The sequence below is a fragment of the Anser cygnoides genome, chromosome 16, assembly GCF_040182565.1.
Source record: "Anser cygnoides isolate HZ-2024a breed goose chromosome 16, Taihu_goose_T2T_genome, whole genome shotgun sequence".
NCBI lineage: Eukaryota > Metazoa > Chordata > Aves > Anseriformes > Anatidae > Anser > Anser cygnoides.
In genome coordinates, this window is record NC_089888.1 from 1,157,752 (window position 1) to 1,180,382 (window position 22,631).

The window sequence follows — 22,631 nt, forward strand, 5'->3', positions numbered from 1 at the left end:
CGCAATTTGATGGCGGAATCACTGTCATCAAAGCAGAGACCGAGAAGACAGGAGGCAAAACTCTGCGCTCCCCTGTGGCACTCTTCCACGGGAGGCGAGGTGCAAACATTTCTCCTCGTTAATAGGTATTTCGCCTCATTAGCAGGCACAGACCGCGGTTACCAGATGGTGGCTGCAGGCACGCTGTAATCCTGCGTTAAACCATGCCGTAACGAAGGGAACCCTGCTCCCCCCATCCCTCACGTCCCGCGGTGACACCGGCGCTCGCAGAGCGGGGAGCCCACGGCCCCCTCCTGCGGTGGGCTCGGCGGGATCAGCTCCCAGCCGGGTCGCAGCTGGTTCAAGAGGAGCACAGAGGAAGGAGCACCAAGTCCCCTCGCTATGAAGGGCGGCCCAAATTAACGTGACGAAGGCAACCGCACGGCTAACGCCTTAGCTCTCCTCACCGAGCCATGCAGGCCGCGGGCACGGCCCCTTCGGCAGCGCCCAGGCCAGGGCTCCCCGCACACCGAGTTTCCTTTGAGTAACTCCACCGGCACGTTCCAGAAGAGTGCCTTGGCCTGGTTTAGGTCAGTTGGCTTTGAGAAAGGATTGAGCTGAACTGGAACAAGCATTCCTATCCCAGAATAAGACTGATCCAACAGCAAGCGCAGGAGGTGTTTTGGAATAACTTCGCACCTCGCTCCAATCCAAACGAGCTTTGAAACACTGACGTGATTCCACCCAGATCTGCTCGGCCTCTTTGTTTCGATGTAGCAGCCAATTTCCTGCCAAAAACGTTTCGGCTGGACGAGGCCCGAGAGGAATAACTCCAACAAGACCTAGCACAGTCCTGGCCTAGCCGCAACACGTGAAACTCAGCACCGAGCATGTGGCGAGGGAACGCTTCAGCATAAATGTGATCTAATCACAAGAGCCTCTTATTTTAGATCATCAGCCCAGCGGTCATCGAGCAACAGTGACAGCACCGCTGCGTGGGACAAAGGAGCCTCCCAGCCCTCGTGTCGCAGAGAGGAAGCGGAGCTGCGGGGGAAGAAAACTGATGTCTGAAGGAGAGTGCATCGAGGAGATTGGCGTTGGGGGAACAGCAAGGGACTGAGGGAAGATCTGTTCTTTCTTGCAATGTAATCGGACGTGCCCCTGGCCAACCACCGTACCACCATGTTCTGCAGGAGCTCCATAAACTACGGATGTTACTTCCTTTAAGACCCTACCAGGGTTTGGAAAGGGGAAAAGAATAGCACCAGGTGCACAAAAAGGACATCCCGCGTTCCATCAGGAGATGGATCTGAAGCCAGGGGAATCATTCCCCCATTGGGAAGACCCACGAGGGATGAACAGAAGTGAGCAAGAGAAGACCCCCCCAGGGCTGAGGGAGCCGCACGGCACCTTGCTGCAGCGATTCCAGTGCCTCCTGCCGCTGCCCTCAGCGCTGGCTGCCGTGTGAGCAAAGAACGCCGCAGCAACAAGGCGGCTCGTTTAGTTCAGCCCAGCGGCTTCTTCATCCTCCTGCAGCACAAGGCTTTCCTCCCCTCTTACAGAGCAGATGATCCAAAGCTCCCAGACGCTTTCCACTGGCTAACATATAAAGAGGACTGCTATGAAGGGCTGCAGGCTGCCTCTCCAGAGACACGGCCCTGCCAAGGCCTTGCAGGAAGCTCTCCCACCCCGAAGCCGCCACGTGAGCTTCTCCTGCACGACGCCAGCGGCATCCTCGCTTTTCCCCCCGGTGGGGTTAAGCAAACGCCTGTAACCGTTCTGGGTCTGCAGCTCCTCTTTCTTCTCTGGTTCTCCTCTCCCGGTGCTCAAACACAATTTCCGCAGCCCAGAACCGATGCTAATTCATCCCCTGAGACGCAGCGAAGCTCCCACCCCGCCGTGCAATGCCCGAATTCAGGCTGTCGGAGTGCCTACAGCCAGGCAAGAGAGGAGCACGCGGAGCTCCCCAGACCGCCCCGACCCTCCCCACCGTTTTCCTACGCCGGACGAGGAGCGAGGTGCCCGTGCCGCAGCCCCCCACGAGCAGCCTTCGTCCCGCCGAGCGGCCCCCAGAGCTGCCAGCCCGGGACAAACAGCCCCGACACCTCGCCGAGCCCCGACAGGCGCGGGGACGGCAGGCACCAAGAACGGCCGCGGAGGGCACCGCGGGCTGCTCGGAGCTGCTGCAGCCAAATTACAGCTGGCACGGCTAATTATCGCCGAAATTAGCGCTCCTCTCGTTCAGCCAAGCGCCGCGTAGCACCGGTGAGCCCGGCGGCCTTGCCGTTCCCCCCGGTTACATTCCCCCGTCCCTTCCGTCCTCGGGGCGCTCGGTGGGAGCGCGGGGCCGCTCCCCGCAGCCCGGCCCGCCGGGAGCCGCCCGCAGCCCCGGGGCCCCGCTCATGCGCTCGCCCGAGGCCTCCGTCCCCGGTCCCGGCCTCGGCTCCACAGACCCAGCTCCAGGACCCCACGGGCAACCACCGGGCCGGACCGCGGCCAGAACGGCGCCCCGTTCCTCCCGCACTACCGGGACGCTCCCGGTCCCGCCACAACCGGCGGGGGGGAAGAAACTGGGGCCGGGGCCGCGTTACCGAGGCCCAAGCTCGGAACAGGGCCCAGGGCCCGGGGCCAGAAGGGGGCAGCGACCTGGGAACGGGTACCGGAGACGGTACCGGGACAGCACCGGGAAGCGGGGAGAGACAAGGGAAGGCTGGGAGAGCCTCGGTCCGAGGTGCCGCGGCCGCCCCTGCCCCGCCGAGCCCCGCGGCCGCCACTCACCTCAGCGCCGCGGCCGCCCTGCGCGGCGCCCCCACCCGCCGCCGTTAACGGATTTCAAACGGGGCTCGGCCGTCCGAACCAGCCAATCAGCGCCCGCCGCACGCCCTCGCCGCGCGCCGATTGGGCAATCCGCCGCCAGGCCTCGGGGAACCCGGATGTGCCGGCCCGCCGCGCGGAGGGTGACGGGAAACGTAGGGCCCAAGCGCACAGCGCAGCAGGCAGGAGGCGTGAAGCAAACTACAACTCCCGTAATGCACAGGGAGAGAGGAGTTTAACCAGTCCGAAGGGGCGGCGCTTTGAGTGATGTCCCGAGGCAGCCTATCAGCTGCCTGGGGGCGGGTCTCCCCGCCAGGCCCCGCTCGGGGCCCGCGGCCGCCCCCTGCGGGCTCGGCAGGGCCCGGGACGCCCGCCCGGCGGCACCGAGGACCGAGGGTGGTCCGTTGTGAGCCCAGCTCTGCCCGCAGAGCTGCCGGGACAGAGACAGCTCCTTGCCCCGAGTGCCCCAGCTGCCGGTACCGGGGCTGCACAGCCGCCATCTCCCAACGCTCGGCTCAGGCACCCGCCTGCCTCCCGCTACGGAGCCTGGCGGCGCTTCCTCCTGCTCTGCCCACGGCCACTCATCCTTGATGAGGCGATCGGCTCGTTGGAGCGCCTGAGCGAGGCAGAAAGCTGCTGTCACCCAGCCCGCTGCCCCCCGAGCCGAGGCAGGCAGGCCTCCCGCCTGTGAGGAACCGAGCCGGGCCTCCGGCCCCCCGGGGAGAGCCCCTTCGGCTCCCTCACGCACTTTAGAGCCACGGGCCCACCCGTGGCTGCAGCCCTACAGAGGCCACGCAGCAGGCAGCGGGGCGTCGAGGACCCGCAGGGCCACGCCGCCTCCTCCCGCTGCCTCGGCCCACACGGCCCTCAGCTGGGCAGGGGCACGGGGGCCACCTCGGGCTACGTTTAGGGCCCGAACGGCTGCTCGGGGGGGGCACGGGAGAGGCGCTGCGGGGCGGGCCGGGGCTGGACCCCGGTACACCGGCACCGCGGCGCTGCTGCCACCAGGGGGCGCTCCCGCCCCACCCTCCCCCGGCCCCGCCGCGCCTGCGCAGCGCCGCGCCCGCCCCGCCCCTCCCGCCCCCTCCCCTCGACGCATGCGCGCTGCTCCGCACCGGGCCTCACGCCGCCGCTGCGCGCATGCGCACCGCCCCTGCCCGCCCCCTCCCGCCCCGTCGCACCCCCCCGGAGCGCGGCGGCCGCTGGGCGGTGATGCGGAGCGGGGCCGGGCTCTGTTGAGCGGGCCGAGGCCCGGCGGGGCTCCCGGCGGCTCCCCGCGTCGCTGCCGGCCGGCCGACCCGCGGGGCTGGGGGGGGGAGGGGGGGGCGCTACCGGCCCGGAGCCTCCGGCGGGCGCTGAGGTGAGGGGCGGAGCGGGGCGGGCCGTGAGCGACAAGCGGCTCGGCCAATGGGAGCGGCCGGGCGCTGGCCACGCCCACGCGGGGCGATCCTGGCGGGTGATTGGCTGCGGGGGGGTGGGCAGGGGGGCGGGACTAGTGGCCGGCCTCGTGCGGGGGCCCCGTGCTCGCCGCCCCGCCCCGGGACCGGGGGGATGGCGGGGGGGGGGGGCGGGGGCACGGAGAGGGCCGGGCCGGGCTAGGCCCAGCCCCGGGCCCCTCATTGTAATCCCGGGCCCCGCGGGGGGTCCCCATCGCCACCCCCCCGGGCCCGTGCCACCGCCTCGTTACTGGCCCGGTGCCCACCGGAGCCGCTCCCGAGGCCGGGCCCAGCCCCGCCGTGTCCCCCAAGGCTCGCCCCGGGCCCTCCGTTCACCCCCCGGTGTTGCTGCCCCCGGTGCTTGGCCCTCCCCCCCCCCAGGGCCCCGGTGACCCCGGGCTCGTTCGTCCCGGTGAATCCCGGAGCCCCGGGGCCGGAGCCCGGCTGTGTCCGGTTTTCAGCTGGCACCGGGGCCGAGCCGCCCGGTGACGCTCCGGGCCCCACGCACCGGGCGTTACCCGCGGCCGAGCCCTGCCCGGCGCTGAGTCACGGCCCCGGTTTGGGCAGCAAGGCCCCAGGCCGCACGCAGACGCCGTTCGCCCGGTGCACAACCCACCGGGCGCTGAGCACGGCGCCGCTGCCGGCAGAGGAGCAGCTCCCGGCTCCTCTGTAGCCCCCCCTGCGTCTCGTCGTAGCCGTCCTCGGAGACGCAAACCGAGTCCCGGCACGGGGATCCGCCGTGAAGCCGGGCCCCGGGGAAGGCTGACGGGACTTGGCGGAGCTCGGGGGGCACCGCAGCGGGCACGGAGCCGCCTGGAAGCCCCGAGCAGGGTGGGCGGCCACGGGCAGGGGCTGGGAGAAGGGCGAGGGTGGGGTGGGAGCGCCGTGGGAGGGCCGGGAGGCGACTCCCGGCAGCGTCACGCTGCTCTAACCCAAACTCTCTCGAACGCAGCTGGTCCCGGAGCCGAGGCGAGCTGAGATTTGCCAGCCCTGAGCTTTTTTTCTCTTTTTTTTTTTTTTCCTCTCCGCAGCTCTCCTCTGGGGGTGAGTATCGCAGCACCGCCGCGCTCTCCCTGCAGCCCGCGTCCTGCCCGCGGGTGGGATCCCTGCGAGAGGGGAGGCTGGGGGGGGGGGGAGCAGCCCCCTTCCGCCTCCGTGCGGGGGGAGTGGAGCTGGGGGGAGCTGACTGCTGGTAAAAACGAGCGCAGAAAAATGCCCGGAACACAGGGTGCTGGGGCACGTGTGGGTCCTGTCGGTGGCTGAAATACCTGGTGCCTGCGTGGGCAGCGGGAGGGCTGGCTGGGGCCTTTGCAGAAGCAGCACAACGTTCGAAACGCGACCGTGGAGACCTCTGGCAACTTAAATAACGTTACAAATCTTATTCCCACAGCAGCGGCGGTTTCGTCTGCGCGTAGTAGCAGGAAGCATTTAAAAGACCTTTCCGGGGGTTGTTTCTGTTCCTGCCTCGCCACTAGGTAGGCATCTGAGGCTGCGCTGAGAGCCCCGCAGCGTGGCCCTGGCCCGGCACCCCCTGCCTTCCTGGGCCCCCTGCAGCCGCAGCTCCCCGGGAGGCTTCCCCTGCTCCTTCCCTGCGGCTTGTAGGGGACGCTTTGACCCCTTTCCCCCTGCCCCTTCCCTTTGCGGGGGCAGAGGGACGCTGCCCTTTTGGGGCCTGGCAGGGGGACGGGGACGGGGGGGCTGCCCCGTGCCCTGCTCGAGCCGCTGCAGCCGTTGGGCGGCTTCCGCCGGGCCCGTTGGGCAATCCCGGGGGGGGGGGGGGGAGAGCCGGGCCCTTTAACGGGCGGGGCCGGGGGGCGGCGCTGCCTCCGCCTCCGCGGCGCTCCGGGACTGGCGGAGCGGGGCCGGGGCCGCCCGCAGCTCCCGCACAGCCGCGGCCGCCCGCAGCCGGTGAGAGCCCCCGGGGCTGCGGGGAGCGGGGCCGGGGGAGGGGGGCCCCCCGGGGAGGGGAGGGGAGGGGGGGGGGTGCCGCGGTGGGATCGGGGCGGCTTTGGGGCTGGGCGGGGGGCTGAGCGGCGATAATAAGCCGCTGATGGGGGGGGGGGGGGGGGGGCTGCAGCGTTAACCGTTTCCGTGCCTCCTTCCCCCGGCGTCTGTCCGTGCAAAGGTCGGGTGCTTTCGCCGCCCTGAAGGAGGCAGGAGCTGCCGAGGGGGCTGATCCGCTTGTGCTCCGGACCATGGACTCACTGAGGGCGGCCCAGGTGTGAAAATGTCCGGCAGCAACCGGGACCTGGTGATTGACTTTGTTTCCTACAAGCTGTCGCAGAAGGGCTACAGCTGGAGCCAGCTGGAGGAGGAGGAGGATGAGAACAGGACTGACTTCGCGGCGGAGGCCGACACGGACGGGGTGCTCAACGGGAGCCCGTCCTGGCACCCGCCCGCCAGCCAGGTAGTGAACGGCGCCGCCGTGCACCGGAGCAGCCTGGAGGTCCACGAAATCGTTCGGTCGGCCGCCGTGAGGCAGGCACTGCGAGAAGCCGGGGACGAGTTCGAGCTGCGGTACCGCCGGGCCTTCAGCGACCTCACCTCCCAGCTCCACATCACCCCCGGCACGGCGTACCAGAGCTTCGAGCAGGTGGTGAACGAACTCTTCCGCGACGGAGTGAACTGGGGGCGCGTCGTGGCTTTCTTCTCCTTCGGAGGGGCGCTGTGCGTGGAGAGCGTCGACAAGGAGATGCGGGTACTGGTGGGGCGCATCGTGGCGTGGATGACCACGTACTTGACCGACCATCTAGACCCCTGGATCCAGGAGAACGGCGGATGGGTAAGAGCTGCTCTCCGCGGGGCGGGGGGGTTGGCTCCCTGCGGCCCCCTAGCTCGAGGCCGGGCGGCGCTGGTCGAACCAAGCTCCCTGCGGTGGTTGTGTTAGCGCCTGCCCGAGGCCTCGCAGGGTGGGAAATGGGTGCGCGGCCTCTCCCTCTGTGTCCTTAGCGCTCTGCCACGAGAGCGTGAGCCCGCCGCGATGAAACAAAGAGTTTGTGCTCGGATCCGTCCTTCCTCACCCTTTTTTCCCCCCCTCCTTCTCCCTGCCTGTTACGTAAGAGACCCATTTTCCGAGAGCCTTCGGAAACGTCGTGTCACCCAAGCTCGTTCTCTGAGCGGCAGCCCTTGCTCTCGGGCACGTTCCTCGTGTCATTTAGCAGCGGGGAGCGGCGCTTCCTCCTCCTCCTCCTCCTCCTCCTCCCCGAGCTGCTGCTCCGGGCTGGCCTTGCGGCCTGCTGGGCTAACAGCCACTTCTCCCTTCTAGAGACGGGACGTTCCTCCTCCTCCTCCTCCGCTGCGGTCGCGGTGAGGCGAATCCCCCGGCAGGTCCACGGGGGCGGCGCCGGGGCAGCTCCCCCCGAGCCGGTGGGGTGCGAGGCACGGCTCCGTGCCCGGGAGCTGCCGCATCCTCGCCGGGCTCGGGGCGATGCTCCCGGCTGCCCCCGCAGCGCTTTCGGTGGGGAGGCGTTCGGGTGAACGGGCGCTTCCCCAGGAAGCACTCCTGAGACGCCCGCTCTGGCTGCGCGCGGGGCTGCCAGCGGGAGGTTTAGGACCCACGGGTGTTGGGAGTTGTCTCTCTGCTTCCACTTCTGCATCTCAGGGATTCCCGGCGGGGGCAACCTTTGCTGGTGCCCGCTGCGGAGAGCTCACAGTTAGCATCTGAGCGGTGGGGGGTCGGCGGGGAGCCCCCCCCCTGAGTGCTGGGTGCTGGGGCCTTTCAGCCCCGTTCATCCCTGCAGCCCAGCGCTGCGCTGCGAGGAGGGGGCAGGAGCCCTGGAGCACCCCTTTGGCATTGGGGAACCCCAGGAGCCCCTCGGGGCTCCCCAGCTCCCTGTGCCGGACCCCCCGGGAGCACCCAGGGCGGAGCGGGAGCACCCAGGGCTCAGGAATTCCTGGAATGTGGCCGGCCTGGGGCACTGCCTGGGTGGGGCTGCGCAGGCAGCCTCGGAGGTTTCGATTCCTAACCTGGGACCTGCCGGCCGCTGGATCTGGCCCATTAGCGCTCCGTCGTCGCGCAGATAACCAGATAACCCCCCCCCACCCCAGCCAAACGCTGCCCAGTTCCTTCCCCCCCCCCTCCCTCCGGCTTTGGCTTTTAAAGCCCCAGATTAGTCTTGGAATTGAGCGATCAAATCGAGGTTTCCAAGCGAGGGTGGCTGTTGCTGTTAGTGACGGGTCGGGTTGTATCCTGGAGACCTAGGCGATAACGCAACCTGATTTTTTGTAAATGAACTCTCGAGGGGGGATTTAGATTAAATCACTGGTGGAAAATCACTGGTCCCTGCCTGCGGGGAACGCAATACCTCCTCCCTCCCTTCCCCACCCCCAACCAGCTATCGCAGTCGAGACTCCGCATTTTTTTGTGCGTGCGCGCGCGTCTGCCTCTAAATTCATTGTTTGTAGCAAACATTTGCTCAGCAGATTGCGGGAGGGTCAGCGCTGCTCCCCCGCCGACCCGCCCGCCTGCTCGGGCTTTGAAGATCTCCGGGAGCTGCGCTTCCCTCCCCGGGGGGAGCAGCGCCCCGCTCCCGGCCTTCGGCGGGGTCCTGGCTTCGCCGCCCGGGCTGTGCCGTGGCCGAAGTGGAGCCGGGTGCCGCGGCAGGGGGGGATTGGATCCGCCAGCCCGCTGCAATCCCCACGCCCCCAACCTGCTGCTGCTTTCTGGCAGCCCGGCTGCTGCATTCGGCCGTGCTCCTCTCGGTGGGGGCTCCAAGCGCGGGGGGCGGCGCGTCCTGGGGACGCTCTGCTTGGCTCTCGCGGGACTGCAGCTGCGGGGACAAGCCGGGGTTTGGGAGCGCGGCCGCCCCGCGCCTCCTGGGGAGCTGTTGTGGTGGGCAAGGAGCGCGGCTCCATCGCAGGTGCGTCGCTCCGCCGGCACGCGGAGGAAGCTCGGTTTCATCCTGCACCGGCGGGGCAAAGCGGAGCGCAGCGTGGCCCCGGGGCTGCAGGCTTGCCTTTGGGGAGGGTGGAACTGGAGAAACCATTTTTTTGAGGGAGGAGGGACGGGGAAACTCACTGCACGGTGTTACCGGGGGTACATCTTGTCATGCCGTCTGGCCCGGCCTTGGTTTCCCCTTCTCTCTGCAGTCTGCCGCCGAGAAAGCGAACAGTGGAGGAACCTGAGGGGGGTTTAGTGATCAGCCCTGGGCTGAAGGGGGCTGCTGCCCCATGAGCTATCAAAACCAAGTAGGACGCTCTCTGGAGGCAGACACTTTGACCTGGACCGAGTCCCACCGGGCTGTAAACTTCAAACAGGAAGGCCAGCGGCAATCGGAGGCGTCACGGGGCGCGGAGAGCCCTGGGGAGAGGGAACGCAGGAGGCGGAAACCCAAGGTGCACGGCAGAGCGCGTGGCAGGCGGAGGTGTGCTGCCCGTGCATCGTGTGCTCGAGGAAGGGAGCTGGGCAGGAGTCCTCGCCCGGCTGTGACAGCCCTGGGTGTGCTCCTGCCTTTCCTTCCAGGCCGTGTCTCCCCTCGGAGCGGGGCTAAAAGCCGGTGTTCCAGGGCCTTGGGGCGGGTCTGTGAACGTAGAGATCCCTGGAGAACGTGGAGACCCCTGCGGGGGTCCCCAGGGCTGGCCGAGGGGCAGGGACCGTCCCCAGGGCTGGCCCTGGGAGCCGCATGCTGCCGGTGGTCCCGCGTGCCGGGGCGGACGTGTCGCGTTGCTCTGCGGTGAGCCGGAAGCTTGCGGTTCTGTTTGGGGAAAACCCTTCGAAGATGTCAATGCAGCAAACCCCCCTTTCTATCTTTTTAATATTTTTTTTTTTTCATGAATGGTAGGAAATGACTCAGCCTGTGTCATATGACAGAACGCAGCTGGGATTTTGTCCTCGGCTCTCGCTCCAGCCCTCTCGATGGTTTCAGGCTGAGAGCTAGACTTCGGCCACCAGCTCTCGCGGCGAGCTTTCTGGCCTTGCGCGGCTGGCCCAGGTAAATGGCACGCACCTCGCCCTGCGGCCGCTTCGCTCTGCTGAGCCCGGCCGCCCCGAGGTCCTCGTCGGGCTGCGCGCCCGTAAGTTTGAATTGTGCTGCTGCGTGCAGGCGCGGCGAGGAGCCCTGGCACGAGGCGTGCACAGCGCGCGTGGCGGGGGCTCGGCTGTGCCTCGTGCTCCCTGGGGGACGCGGCCACCGCCGGGTGACGGCTGCCTCCAAGGCCCTGCTCCCCTGACGCCGCCCGGGCGTTCGCACGCAGCTTTCGGGGTGTCCGGGCGCTGCTGCGCCCCCGTGAGCTCTCGGCCAGCCGTCGGTGCCCTGCGTCGGCCAGCGCACGGCGAAACTGGCTGCGGGAGGGGGCTGGAGGCAGCCGGAGATGCTCTTTGCTTTCTGCTTTGTCCTGTGGTTATTTTTACGGTCCGGACCCCTTGCTGCCGGGACCGTGCCCCCGTTGTCATCACCCGCCTTGGGGTGGCGAAGCGCTCTGCCCGTGTCCCCGGGGGGGGAGGGCAGCCCGGTGCGCCCCGGCGTCCCCACCGGCTGCGGGAGGTCCCTGCAGATCGCTGGCAGCTCCCCGAGCTGGCTGGGAACCGGGAGGCTTTTCTGCAGCCCTCCAGGAAATGCCATTGGAATGACTTCCACGGCCGCTTCCTGCCCGGCCGCGGCCGCGTTCCTGCCGCTAGGCCACGGAGGCTTCGGAAGGAGGACGCCTTCCCAGAGCCCTGCCTCTCGCCCCGTTTGCTTCGCTTCTCCTTCTGCAGGGCCCGGGCTGGTTTTCCCCCCCGCTCCCCCCGGGGGCGCCCGGCGGGGTTTGCTCACGCTCCTCGGGTCTGCGATCAGAGCTGCCGGGAGGCAGCGCCGAGCTCCGGGGCTGGCCGTGACCCCGAGCGCTGCGGCGCAGCGGGGGGGTGGCGTTTCCTCCCCCTCCCAGGGGAGGCTGTGGGAACTGGGGCTCGTGAAGCACTCCGAGACGCTTTAACCCCAAGAGCTGCGGTGCTTCAAAAACACCTGTGGAAGTCCTAACGCTCTGGTCCTCGCCGCTCGGCCTTCGCAGCCGCTCTGGGCGGCGTCAGTCCTCATCCTTCGGAAGGGAGCCGGGTCCCTTCCCCGAGCGCTGCGGGGGCCCTGTCCCGTTTGGGCTGCCGTGTGGTGTCCCGCCGGGCAGCGGCAGTGGGCTCCTGGCCCTGCGGAGCTGCGGCTTGCTGTGTCCGGGCGAAAAGGCCGCGCGGCTCCTGCCTGCGGTGATACGCGCGCAGCCGGCGCCCGGCGTTCGTCTGGTCGATGCCTCAAGGCCTCCGCTCCTCGATTTTTACCGAGCTGCTGGAGGCCGGCGGCGCGGTCCCCAGCGCGAGGAGCGCGTCCCCAGCAGCGCTTCATCCCACCAGCTGCAAACCAGGAGGAGCCGGGAGGAGGGGAAGGGACGGGTCTCGGCTGGGGGAGCGCAGCGGGCCGGCTGAGCGCGGAGCCAGGGCACCGGTGGCGCTTTCTGCCGGGGAAGGGAATCGCAGAATCACAGAACTGTGGGGGTTGGAAGGGGCAGGGGGAGGCGGCTCTCTGCCTGCCGACCCCGCGGCGAGGGCGATTCCCTCCCGGCTGACTCAGGGCGAAGGCACGCGCCCTGCGCCCCGCTTCCTGCGCCCCGCTCCGGGCCGTGGTCTCCTCCGCCCTCCCGGAGGGCTGTCACCCCCAAACGCCATTGTTCCCGGTGACTGAAGGCGACTGATAACAGAGGCATGAAAGGGAAGCGGCGTCCCTCCGTGCCAGGGCGCTCCTTGGCCGGCTGCTCCGGCCTTGGACGGGGGAAACCCAGCTCCTCCTCCCCGTCCCCGCCTGGGGGGCCCTGCAGAGAGGCGCCTGCCGCTGCGGGAGCCCCGAGGCCGTGCTGCTGAACGCCCTGGGGGTGCCCGGGGCTGGGCTTTGGGGCCGCGCTCGTGGCCACGTGTGAGAGCTTCCCCTCCGGGGGGGGCTGCGGGGCGGCCCCGGGGGGTTGTTGGGAGCGCTCGGCTGCGGAGAGGGGTCACGCTCCGCGGCACGGGGCGAGGGCACGGGGGGCTGGCGCAGGCCGAGCCGTTAGCAGATGGCTCCAGCTGGGGTTACGGGGAGCAGGTGTGGGTTTCGGGAGGCGGCGTTTTCAGAGCCGTGTTCGGTTTTGAACCCGGGAGGCTGAGCCGCGGCTCGCGTGCTGGGGAGCCGTGACCTAGTTGCGCTGTCAAAGCGCTCGTTTTTATTTATTTTTAGGTGTTTTGCTTATTTTACCCTCGTGTTCAATTTAGCCGGCAAATAAAAATAAAGGCGCAGGGGCCGAGCGGTGCCGGGAAGGACCGCCTCCGGGCACTGAACGCCCGACGTGGCTGCAGCCGGCACCCCTCGGTGCAGCCCGCACCCCTCCAGCACCGTCCCCTCGGACGCGTGCTCCCGTGTACCGGCCCCGCGCCGCCTCCCGGGAGCTCTGTAAGGGCAGCCCAGCGCGCCCAGCTGCCTGCCCGCGGGGCAGCCAGGGCGGGAGGAGCAGACGCGATGCGGAGTGTTCAGCAGAGAGCTCCCCGCGGCTGCTGGGACCACGGGTGGGCCGTGCCGTGCCCTGCCGAGGGGAGCTGGGGGTTGAATCCTCTGTCGGCCCTGCCGCAGGAGCCGTGCCGGTCGCTGGCCCGGCAGCCGTTTGCCCGGTATGCCCGCGGCAGGGCGACCCAGCTGCGTTTGAGCAGGGCGAAGTTTCGGGGGGCCGCGCGGTTTCCCCCCCCTTGGGGAGAGCTGCTCGAGCTCGTGGCGTTACCCGCCCTCCTGCTCGAGCCTGCGTCTCGGCTGGGCCTGCGCACCCAGCCCCTGCGTTAAGCAGATCCAATTAGCGGCAGGCTGCTGGCGGCAGCTCGCGGAGGTCACCCTTGGGACGAGGAGCCCTGGGGCGGGGAGGGCGGGCGGGCTCCCCCCGTGCCCTGGGCTGACATCAAAAACACCAAAGTGTGGCCGCCTGGCAGCACGTGGGGGCTCCGGGAGCCTCGCAGGGCCGAGGCAGGGTGTGCTGCCCCTGCTGGGACCTGTTCCCGCAGGCGGGACCCCGTGCCCACGTGGAGGCAGCCGCTGGAGCCGGCGTTGACCTGGTGGCTGCTCCCCGAAGGAGAAGGGAGGAATTTGGGGGGGATTTCTCCCCCCTCTGGGGGGCAGCGGGCTCTGTGCAAGGCCACGAGGCTGCCCTGCTCCGGTCCGTACGCAGCTAACCCTATGTTTCGTTCGTTCTCCGGGCGATGCTGGTCCCAGCCGCGCGTCGCCGGGCTTCTCTCACGACTTGGGCTGCCGAAGGCTGGGGCCCTACGAGCGCCGTGTGCGGGTGCTGCACGTGCCGCTCATGGCCAGCTGGCTCGCGGCCTGGGCCAGGAGCGGGAAGCGGGGGGTGGCCCGGGGCAGTTCCTGGGTGTTGAGAAAACGAGGGGGTGCTGCCTCTAAGTCAGCAACCGCAGCAGCGCCCTAAGTGCTTCCGTCCTGTAATGCCATGGCTCACAAGCGTATTACGCTCGCCGCAGAGCTGGTGATGTCTTTTATTAGAGCAACTGACCTCATTTAGAATCTGCCAGTGCACCAGCCAGTGATTATTCCACGCAGCGGCACGGATGGAGGAGCCCGGAGCAGAGCACAAAGTCCCCTTCCCCTGCTGCGCTGCTCTGAGCCATTTGCTGCGTCAGCTCCCTCCTCTCCCCCTTCCCCTCGAGTCAGCAAGGATTCGGCTACCAGTGACTTCACGGCCAGCACCATTCGAGATTTCATGTGGGCTAACGGGAAGTGAAAACGGAATGAGCGCATCTTCCTCCCCTTCCTGCCCCTCCGCCCTTTCCCCTTTTTCATTCAAGGGCCGTGTAAAATTGCTGCAGCCCGGCGAGGCCCCGGGGCCGAAGTGGGGAGCGGGGACCTTGCTCGGCGTCCGCCGGGGTGCTGGGGACGGGCGGCTCCCGAGGCGGAGAACCGGGGACCCGACGCCCCAGGGAGCGATCCCGCTCCTGGCCCTGCTCGTCAGGGGAGCGATCCTGCTCCTGGCCCTGCTCGTCAGGGGAGCGATCCTGCTCCCTGCCCTGCTCAGAAGGGGTCTGCTGACGCCTGCCGTGCCCCAGGAGGTGGCTTGGGGTAGGGCTCGGCGCAGTTACGGGCCGAGGAGGGCTGTGAGGGCCACGCTCAGCCCCGGCTAGGAGCACGGCTGTGCAGCCGGGCACGTGTGGGTGCGGAGCATCGTCCCCTCGGCGCAGGTTTCCCGGTGGCTACACGGGCGCTGCGACGTTCAGGAGGACTGGTGACGAGGCGGAAAGCAGCTTTGCTCCCAGGGCGCTGTGCAGGACCCCGCGGAGGTCTCCGAACCGCTCGGGCTCCCGGCGGCGCAGGCGGCCGTGAAATTACAGCGAGAGCTTCCCCTGCCCCCCCCCCCCCCCCCCCCCCCGCCCCGAGCGCGTCCCCCGCACAAAAGGCAGGCCGGCTGCGCCGCCCGCGGGGGCTCAGACACCATCTGTCCGCCGGGGAGAAGCATCAGAGAGACCGTCTTTCCTCGGCCTCTTCCCCTTAATGCCCTTCGGAAAGCGATCCCCTTCCCAGCAGGTGCTAATCCCTCGAGCGGATCCGGCTCTGCCCACGCGCTCGGCGCCTGCGCCTTTGTGCCGGGAGCTCGCCGCCGGCCGCGGTCCCTGGGGGGGGGACCCGGTGCTGGGCCTGGGCTGCGGCGCCTCTGGGAGCCCCCGGCCCGCTTCTGGGAGCGGCTCTGATGACAGCCGGCCGCAAGCAGATCCGTCCTTCGCGCCGTCTCCTGCCTTGGGACCCGTGAATGTTTCAGCGGGTTTTGCAAACAGCGCGCTTCCCCTCTCCCCGCCTCTTGCAGTGCACAGCAGTCCCTGGGGGCAGGGAGAGGGGGCCCACAGCTGCCTTTCCGAGCCCCTTTCACGGGTTTGGAAAGCACTGAAATGGTGCTGAGCGGTGCGGGGGGTCTCGCAGGTTCCCCGGAGCTGCTGACGGAGCCGGGGTGACAGGAGGCTGCCGTGCTGGTGAGGGTTTCCGGGCGGCGAGGAGGCGGCTGCAGCCCTCGCGTGCGCCACAGCCCTGCGGGGTTGTCAGGCTGCCGGCTAAGCCCGGGGCAGCCCCTGCGCTTGGTGCGGGGCCGGGCAGGGGGGGAGAGGCAGGGACGGGGCTGTTTAATGACCCCTTTGGAGTTCAATGACTCCTTCGGAGCTTATGGCCGCATCCAACCTGCCTGGGCAGCGGCAGCACCCAGGGGAGCAGAGCCGGGGTGAGGCAGGCCGCCCCCCAGGTCCCCGTTAGCACAACAGAGCTGGGTCCCTGCAGCATCCAGCTGCGGAGCTGCGGGGTCCCCGCTGCCCCTTCCCCGCCCTGATGGCCCCCACGTCCCATCCCGCTGGCCCCGCGTCCCGTCCCCGGCCTGCCCGGGGCTGCTGGCAGGGACCAGCGCGGCCTCAGCACCAAAGCTGGGGGCTGCAGAAGCTCGGGGAGCGGCGCGGGTCCCTGCTCCGGGCGGCACGGCTCCTGGGCGAGGTGAGCCTGAGTCGGGGCTCCCGCTGTGCTCCGGCCGCAGCGCCCCAGGCCCTCAGGGCTGTCGCTGCTGCCCCCCCCCGAGGGTCCTGGCGTGAGACCCCGCGGCGTCAGGGCCACCCACACACGCAGCAGCCCGGGGTTGTGCTCCCGGGGGGGGCAATTCGGAGCTGCGTGGGGACCCGCCGAGCTGCGGGCACAGGATCTGAGCGGCAGCCTTTGGCAGCGCTCGTGTTTTCAGTTCTGAAAGCTCTCGGCTCTGCCTTCCCCCCATCCCCCCCGCGCTTCCTTCACCTGCAGGTTTGCACATGCCAGCCCCGTGTGGGGAGCTGGCAGCCCGCAGGGGCCCCGGGAACAGCCTGCTGCCGCGCATGGCTTTGTTCTGCTCGGCACCGAGCTGCTGCCGGGCTTTCGGCCTGCCTCCGCCTCCCGGCGCAGCACCCGGCCCCGCAGCTCCCTGACGAACGCCTGCCCGCCTGCCCTGATGACTGCTCCCGGCCGGCAGTGCTGTTGTGCCTCTCAGCTGTGCCACAGCTGCGCTCACGGCTCAGGTAAAGCGGGGACGGCGAGCTTTGTTTCCGAGTGAGGCATCGCCTCGTGACGAGGACGCGTGGACGGGGAGCCGGGTGCCGCGGCTCACGACCCCGCCGCACGTCTGGCAACGGCACGGCCTGGTCCCCAGGGTGGCTCCGGGGAGCCGGCTCCTTTTTCTGGTGGAGCGCAACAAGATTCCGGGCTGGGAAGCGAGAGCCTTTCGCACGTGCCGAGCTGCTCGCCCGGGTGCCTCGTCTCCGAAGGCGCTCACTCCCGGAGGACAGCGCGCTCCCCGGGCGGTGCGCGGCTGGCAGAGGGGGCGTGGGGCCGGGGCACCCGGCAGCAGGGCCTGCTGTCCTCCCCGCACACACATCCCAGGCTCACGGTGAGCGGGCCGCAGGCACAGCCCCGCTCCTCTCTGCTGGCCTTCCGAGCCTCGTGCCGGCGTCCCGGTGCCTCCCGCGCAAGGGACACCCGGGGTGCCCAAACCGCTGCCGCCCCCCAGCTGCCTCTCAGGAGAGCAGATGGGGATTAGCTGCTCGCATCTGCTCCGTTCGCCTGCCTTGGGGCCCGCCGTTCCTTACCGAATCCTCTTTCCCAAAGCCTCGCGGCTTATCTCGAAGGAGGACCCCGCTCCGCTCCGCCTGCCCCGAGCGGGATGCGGCGGCTCGGCCGGGGCCCAGGCGGTGCCGCCGAATGGGGGCAGCTGGCCCCGGGGCAGGGGGCTCCGACCTTGGCTCTTCCCCTTCCCGCTTTCAGGCCGGGCCTCAAGGCACCGTCCGCAGCCAGACCTCGCGGCCACTTAACCTTGCTCTCGTCCCCCTCCCCGAGACGGCGAGCCGCCCCGAGACGCCTTGGGCCAGCCCTCGGCCCGCAGCGTGCCAGCCCAAGCGGGTGGGTGGCGGGATGGGTCCCGGCAGCCTTGGGGGCTGCTGGCACCCAGGGGCGGTGCTTGGGGGGGGCCCGGGGTGCCCGGAGCAGGAGCCCCTGGCTGGCTTCCTCGGGGCTGCGGCAAGGAAACCTCGCGTCCTGCCCCCGGCGCCGGGCGGGGAGAGGCGCCGCCGGGGCTTGGCCGTTGGGTAGGCGCAGCCTCCCGCTGCTTCCTCCTCGCCCCGCCGGGGCATCCTCCTCTGGGTCTGTCAGCGGGCGGGGAGGGGATGTGACGGGGCTGGGAGCGGTGGCAGAACAGCCTGTCCTCCGGGGCGGGGGCGGCCCCGGGGCGGTGGAGGCACCCGATGTGCTGTTGCTACCATAGCCCTCCTTGGGAGCAACTCAGGAATTCCAAATATTTCCTCCCAGATAAAGGTGACCGGGAGGAGGCCAGAAATATCTGGACGTGCCCGGGCAAGCCTGGGAGCCCCGAAGACGGGGCAGAACGGGGCAGAACGGGCGGAATCGGTGCTTGGGCGTGCTGCACGCCGGGCGCCGGGGGAACCAGCAAGCTGCCTCCCCGAACCTCCCACCCAGCCCAGGGGCCACACCTGGGATCGTGCTCGTGGGGGCCCCGCTCTGGGATGGCTCCCTGCAGGGCTGCTCCCTCCCCAGGGAAGCAGAGGGGCTCCCTCCCTCCCTCCCTCGGCTCCTGCCCCGCTGCTCCCCACCCATAGCCCCCGATAGCTCCCGGTTCGCCGCCTGCGTTTATCTCTCGTTCAGCAAACGCTCGCTTTTCCGAGAAACGGAGGCTCCGAACGCGCTTCGTGGAACCGCCTTTCCCCAAGCTCCGGGGCACGTACCGAAGAAGAGGTAGCGCGGAGGGACAGGGTGCTGCCCCCCCCCGCCCCCCCAGGCTCCTCTCCTGGTGCCCACCCCACCGCCGGCCCCGCGGGACCCCAGGCGGAGGCGCTGGGTGCCGGGGAGCCCCTGCTCAGCTCCGGGGACCCCCTGCCCGACTCCGTGTGCTCCGTGCTGCTGAGGAGCCCCGGGGGAGGCGCTGCCCCCTCCAGAAACCTCAGCCCCGTGGGAGGGATGGGGGGCGCTTGGGAAGGGTCTGGCAGGAGCGGGGCCGTTCGACCCCGGCACGGCTCTCTAGGCGCAGGTGGAGGTACCGGCAAGGTGCCCTTCCCCTGCTCCCTGCCCCCGTAGGAGCAAAATTCCCTGTCTCGGGCGCGCCAGGAGCAGGGGACGCCCCCGGGCTCCGCAGGGGATGCTCCTGGGCTCTGTTCCCTGCTGGCAGCGCTGCCCGGGAGCTGCCGACGCCTGCGTGGCTCCGGCCGTGCCTCAGGAGGTGGCCTTCTGCCACCCCCCGGGGCAGTTTGTGTGCCCCGGGACAAGGCTCTGGGCAGCAGCCTGCCCCGGAGCAAGCGAGGGAGGAAGGGTCCCCGTTGTCGCTGCCCCGTGGCTCTGCTGGCGTCGTCACGGTCGAGCAGCGCCTGCGGGAGGCAGAGGGCAGCCAGGGAGGCCCGCGAGGCGCTGGGGGACGTTTCCTGGCAGGTCCCGAAACACGCCGGCCCCTGCCGAGGCGCCTCGTGCCCTGCTGGGCACCCGGGGCCGTTGGCCAAGGAGGGGAGGGGAGCCGAGCCGCGGCCACGCGGGGGTGTCCGGGGGGTTACCCTGCGGGAGCCAGGGGCACCTGCGGGTGCTGGGGCAGCTCCGCACCCAGCCGGGGGTGCTGCCCCTGCCCCCGGGAGCCGTGGGTAAGGCGTGACATCAAGGCAGCTCCAGCCTGGCTTATCTCTGCTTTCCCAGAGCGGGCGGCTTACTGGAACTGTGTCCGCTTATCAGGGAGCACGGGGCCTTGCCGGGAACACGGCTCGAGGCCGGACCCCGGCTGAAGCCGAGCTGCAGGAGCTCTCCAAGGCCGCAGCTGCCGGCGCCAGCCCCTTGCAACCTTGGTGCTGCTGCCGGGCTCTGATAAACGGGGGGCAGCGAAGCTCCCGGCCCCCTGCAGCCTGCCCTGGGGCTGGCCGGGGGGCCCTGCAGCGATCCTTGGGGCGGCCCGTGGCTGGGGTCCCCCGAGGGAGCAGGGAGGCAGCACAGCACCGCGGAGCTGCTGGGGACCCTGCGGGGCTGCGTGGGGGCAGGCGGCTCTCTGAGAGCCGGCTCCGAGGCTTGGAACGGTCCAGACCCGGGCTCGCTGCTCTCCCCGCCCTCCCATCTCCTGCGGTCCAGGCCACGGCCAGCTGCTGTCGAGCGGGCGAGGGGCCGGGCAGTTTGCTGCCCGCCGACACCGTGGAAATCCGCCCGGCTCCTGCCGTCAGCGGCGATGTGGGGCCGGAGAGGCCGGCCGGGCCGGGCCGGGCCGGAGCGGCTGCATTCCTGGCGGGGCTGCTGCTTGGCCCGCGTTCACCCCGCGGCAGGCTGGGGAGCTCGGGCGGCGTCGCAGCAGCGACGCAAAACCCCGGCACAAAACGCAGAGCGTGCACCGGCCCCGCTGCTGCTGCTGCTCCTCCTTCGGACCTCGGCAGCAGGATGCGGCCCGGCCCTCCTCCCGCTGCCATGACTTCGATCGCGCTTCGATGCTAATTTTAGAGAGCCTCGAGCACGCGGGGCGCTGCCGGCCCTGCCCTCGTGGTGTTCTTCTTGCGAATCCTTTCTGCCATCGGCTCCTCTCATGACCGCTCCCTGGGCTTCCCCCCTTGCCCTGCGTGCGTGATTCGGAGCAGGGAAGCGCCAGGCGTCTGCCGCCCGCCCCGTCCCCACCGCCACTTTCCTGCCTGCAGGAGCCCTCCCGCTCCGTCCTGCCGCCCCCTCCCCGCGCCGTGCGAAGGAAGGCGCCCGGGGAGCAGCACCCCGGCCGCGAGGGGCTCTGCAGGGCCCCCCCGGCACAGCCCCCAGGTGCTGGGAGCACCTCGCAGAGCCCTGTGCACCACGTGTGGGGTGTCTCAGCCCTCGCGGCCTCACGTAGGAGGGCGTGAGGCCCCCCCAGGAGGGCCTCTACCACCCAGGGGGGGTGGCTGGCAGAGACGAAGGAGGCCTGTGAGATTTGGGATCGAGGGGAGGGCATTCAGGGACCGTTACTGCAGCTACATGTGGGAGGTGAGCCCTTGTCTGCCTCCGAGCCTCGCTGCGGGCAGGGGCCGTCCCCTCCTGCCCTGCTGTGCTCCCTCCCCGGTCCCGCAGGGAGGAAAGAGAGGAGCAGGCAGGACCCGAGCGCCTGCTGGGCCTGGGGGAGCAGCCCCCGCCGTCCTGCTGATGGCTGCTGGGCGCCGTGGCCCCGCTTCTCTCCCTCCCTGTGCTCACTGCTCTCCTCTCCATCCCCCCCAGGAGCGGTTTGTGGACCTCTACGGGAACGACGCTGCTGCGGAGGTGAGGAAGGGCCAGGAGACCTTCAACAAATGGCTCCTGACCGGGGCGACGGTGGCCGGAGTGCTCCTGCTGGGATCCCTGCTGAGCCGCAAGTGACCCGCCATCGTCCCGTCCCGTCCCGGCCCGTCCCCAGGACGGCTGCGCCTTCGCCGCCACATCCACTACACGGCTCCCGAGCAGCGCCGCTGTGGGGGCAGACCCCCCCACACCCCCCCCGCACCTCCCGGGCGAGCGCCCCGCTCCGCGGAGCTCCCTCCCTCGCGCCGCCAGCTCCTTTCCTCGTAGCTCCTCTTATTTTGCCGTTCCGTTGTGTTTGAAGGGCGCTGAGGGCGATGCAGCACTTCGGCCGACAGCTCCCAGCGCTGGGGAGATCCAGGCAGCCAGGGGGGGGAGGGGGGGGGGATAGCGAAGGCGTCCCAGCCCTGCGGGGTCCTTTAGCTCACTTTGAAGAGAATAAACAGACTTATTTTTGCATGTGTGAGTGCGTGCGTGTGTGTAGCTGTGTCACTGAGGTCAGGTTCCCCAGCCAGAGCGAGGGTCTGGGCTCCAGCCTGCCGCGTGCTCCGCTCCTGCGCCCCAGCCCTGCCCCGCTGCAGCAGCCGGGGGGGGCCGGGGGGCACAGAGCTGAGCTTTGCCGTCCCCGCAGCGTCCCCCCCCCCGTCCCCTCCTCGCCCTGCGCTGCGGGAGGGCGCCTGCCCGCCGGGAGGAGGAGGAGGCTGAGGCTGAGGGCGAGGGGCTCCGAGCTTGCCCGCCAGCCCCCCGCTCCCCCCCCCGGGGGGCAGCTGCTGGGAGCTGAGGCCATCCCGCGGGTGCTGAGGATGGTGCGCCAGGCCCAGGGCTGTGCCGGGGGGAAGGGGCCTTCTCTTCCTCTCCTCCTCCTCCTCCTCCTCCTCCTCCTCCTCCTCCTCCTCCTCCTCCTCCTCTTCTTCCCTCCTCTCCCTCTGCTCCGCTCGGGGTTGCTGTGTGGCACTGCATGGCCTCCCTTGTCCCCCCCGAACCCCCCCCCCGTGTCCGTCCCTCCCCACGCTCGCTCCGCGGCCCCGCTCTTCGCTCTGCTGTCGGATTCGGGCCAGGACGGAGGCAGGCGAGGGGGCAGAGCCCTTCCCCCGCCCGCAGGGCAGGGCAGCACGAGGGGCCGCGGCGCCCCGGCACCTTCCGGCACCTTCCAGCGAGCGCAGGAACGGAGCGGGGATGCGGAAGGGGCAGGGGGAGCAGGACCCCGCGGGGGGGGGCTGCCGGGACAGGACGGCGCTCCCAGCGCCGTGGCGGGGAAGGGCTGGAGCAGGCGAGGAGCCGGGAGCAGCAGCCGCGGGACCAACGCGGGATCCGACGCGAGGGGTGGCAGCAGGGGCCGAGGGCTGGTGGCTGCAGCCCCCCGCTGCCCACCGCTGCCCCCCCCCCGGTCGCTGCCGGTTCCCGTAGCGCAGGCAGAGGGGTCCCCGCCCCGCGGCGTGGCTGTGACGGGTGCGTGCGGTGCTAGAGGTGCCCGGCTTCTCCCCGCGCTGCTCCTGCCGCGGGCGTCGAGCGGCCCCGCTGGCCTCGAAGCAACCCCCGGTGCTCGGGAGAGCACTGGGGGGGGGGCCGGGGGGGCCGGCTGTCCCCGCGGGCTGCTCTGCGTACGTAGCGCCCGCGCTCTGCTGTACATATCCGAGTAGTTTTTAATTCCTTTGTGAAGACTCTGATGCTATTTTTGTTATCTGTATGTCTGTATTTATGTGTGGTGCCGTGCTCGGCGGAGGCCCGGGCAGGCTGGGGCCGGAGGCCGGGCTCCTCCGCTAACGGAGCACCCGAGAGAGTGGGGTGAGAGCAGCGGGGGGGGAGCCTTCCCTTGCCCCCCCTCCTTCCCCCCCCCCGGCCCCGGGGCTCCCGCCCCGGCCGCCTGCGCAGGATCCGCTCCCCGCACGCCGCAGGGCGAGCGCCGAACGCTTCGGTTTGCAGGTGGAGGTGAGGCCACAAATAAACTCTGTCGTTGGAGCTGCTGCCGGTGCTGTGGTTTTTGGGGGCGCCGCGCTGCGGGGGGTCTTCGGGGGAGGCTGAGCAGGAGCGGGACCCTCCTGTCCCCTCCCCGGGGGGGCGGGGGGGGGTGTCACGGCTGTCCAAGGGATGGTGCTGGGCAGGGTTGGGGGGCAGCCACGGCTCCACCAGGACAACCCCCTGCCCGTCCCCTTCCCTT

At 70.0% G+C, this 22,631-nt stretch overlaps 2 protein-coding genes across 9 annotated transcripts in view; one reads left to right on the forward strand and one right to left on the reverse strand.

Moving 5' to 3' along the window:
• TPX2 (TPX2 microtubule nucleation factor) overlaps positions 1-5,623 on the reverse strand; it is an 18,577-nt gene extending 12,954 nt beyond the window's left edge. For 4 of the 6 annotated variants that reach the window (XM_048050598.2, XM_048050597.2, XM_066978079.1 and 1 more), the window contains exon 1: positions 2,758-2,857. The gene's annotated coding sequence lies outside the window, so the exon portion shown is untranslated. Of the gene's footprint in view, positions 1-2,757; positions 2,892-5,497 lie in introns of those variants that run through there. The other 2 variants (XM_066978078.1, XM_066978077.1) reach the window with 2 other exon arrangements.
• BCL2L1 (BCL2 like 1) lies at positions 3,968-22,432 on the forward strand. 3 transcript variants are annotated; one of them, XM_066978082.1, is made up of 5 exons: positions 3,968-4,153; positions 5,182-5,273; positions 5,620-5,704; positions 6,355-7,011; positions 20,417-22,432. In XM_066978082.1, the coding sequence occupies exons 4-5, from the start codon at positions 6,457-6,459 to the stop codon at positions 20,552-20,554; spliced, it is 693 nt and encodes a 230-aa protein (XP_066834183.1). In that variant the 5' UTR covers positions 3,968-4,153; positions 5,182-5,273; positions 5,620-5,704; positions 6,355-6,456; the 3' UTR covers positions 20,555-22,432. The 3 variants fall into 3 exon arrangements, with proteins under 3 accessions (XP_066834183.1, XP_066834182.1, XP_066834184.1); XM_066978081.1 differs by lacking the exon at positions 3,968-4,153 and adding an exon at positions 4,652-5,060; XM_066978083.1 differs by lacking the exons at positions 3,968-4,153; positions 5,182-5,273; positions 5,620-5,704 and adding an exon at positions 6,004-6,137.
• Positions 22,433-22,631: the final 199 nt, after the last annotated feature.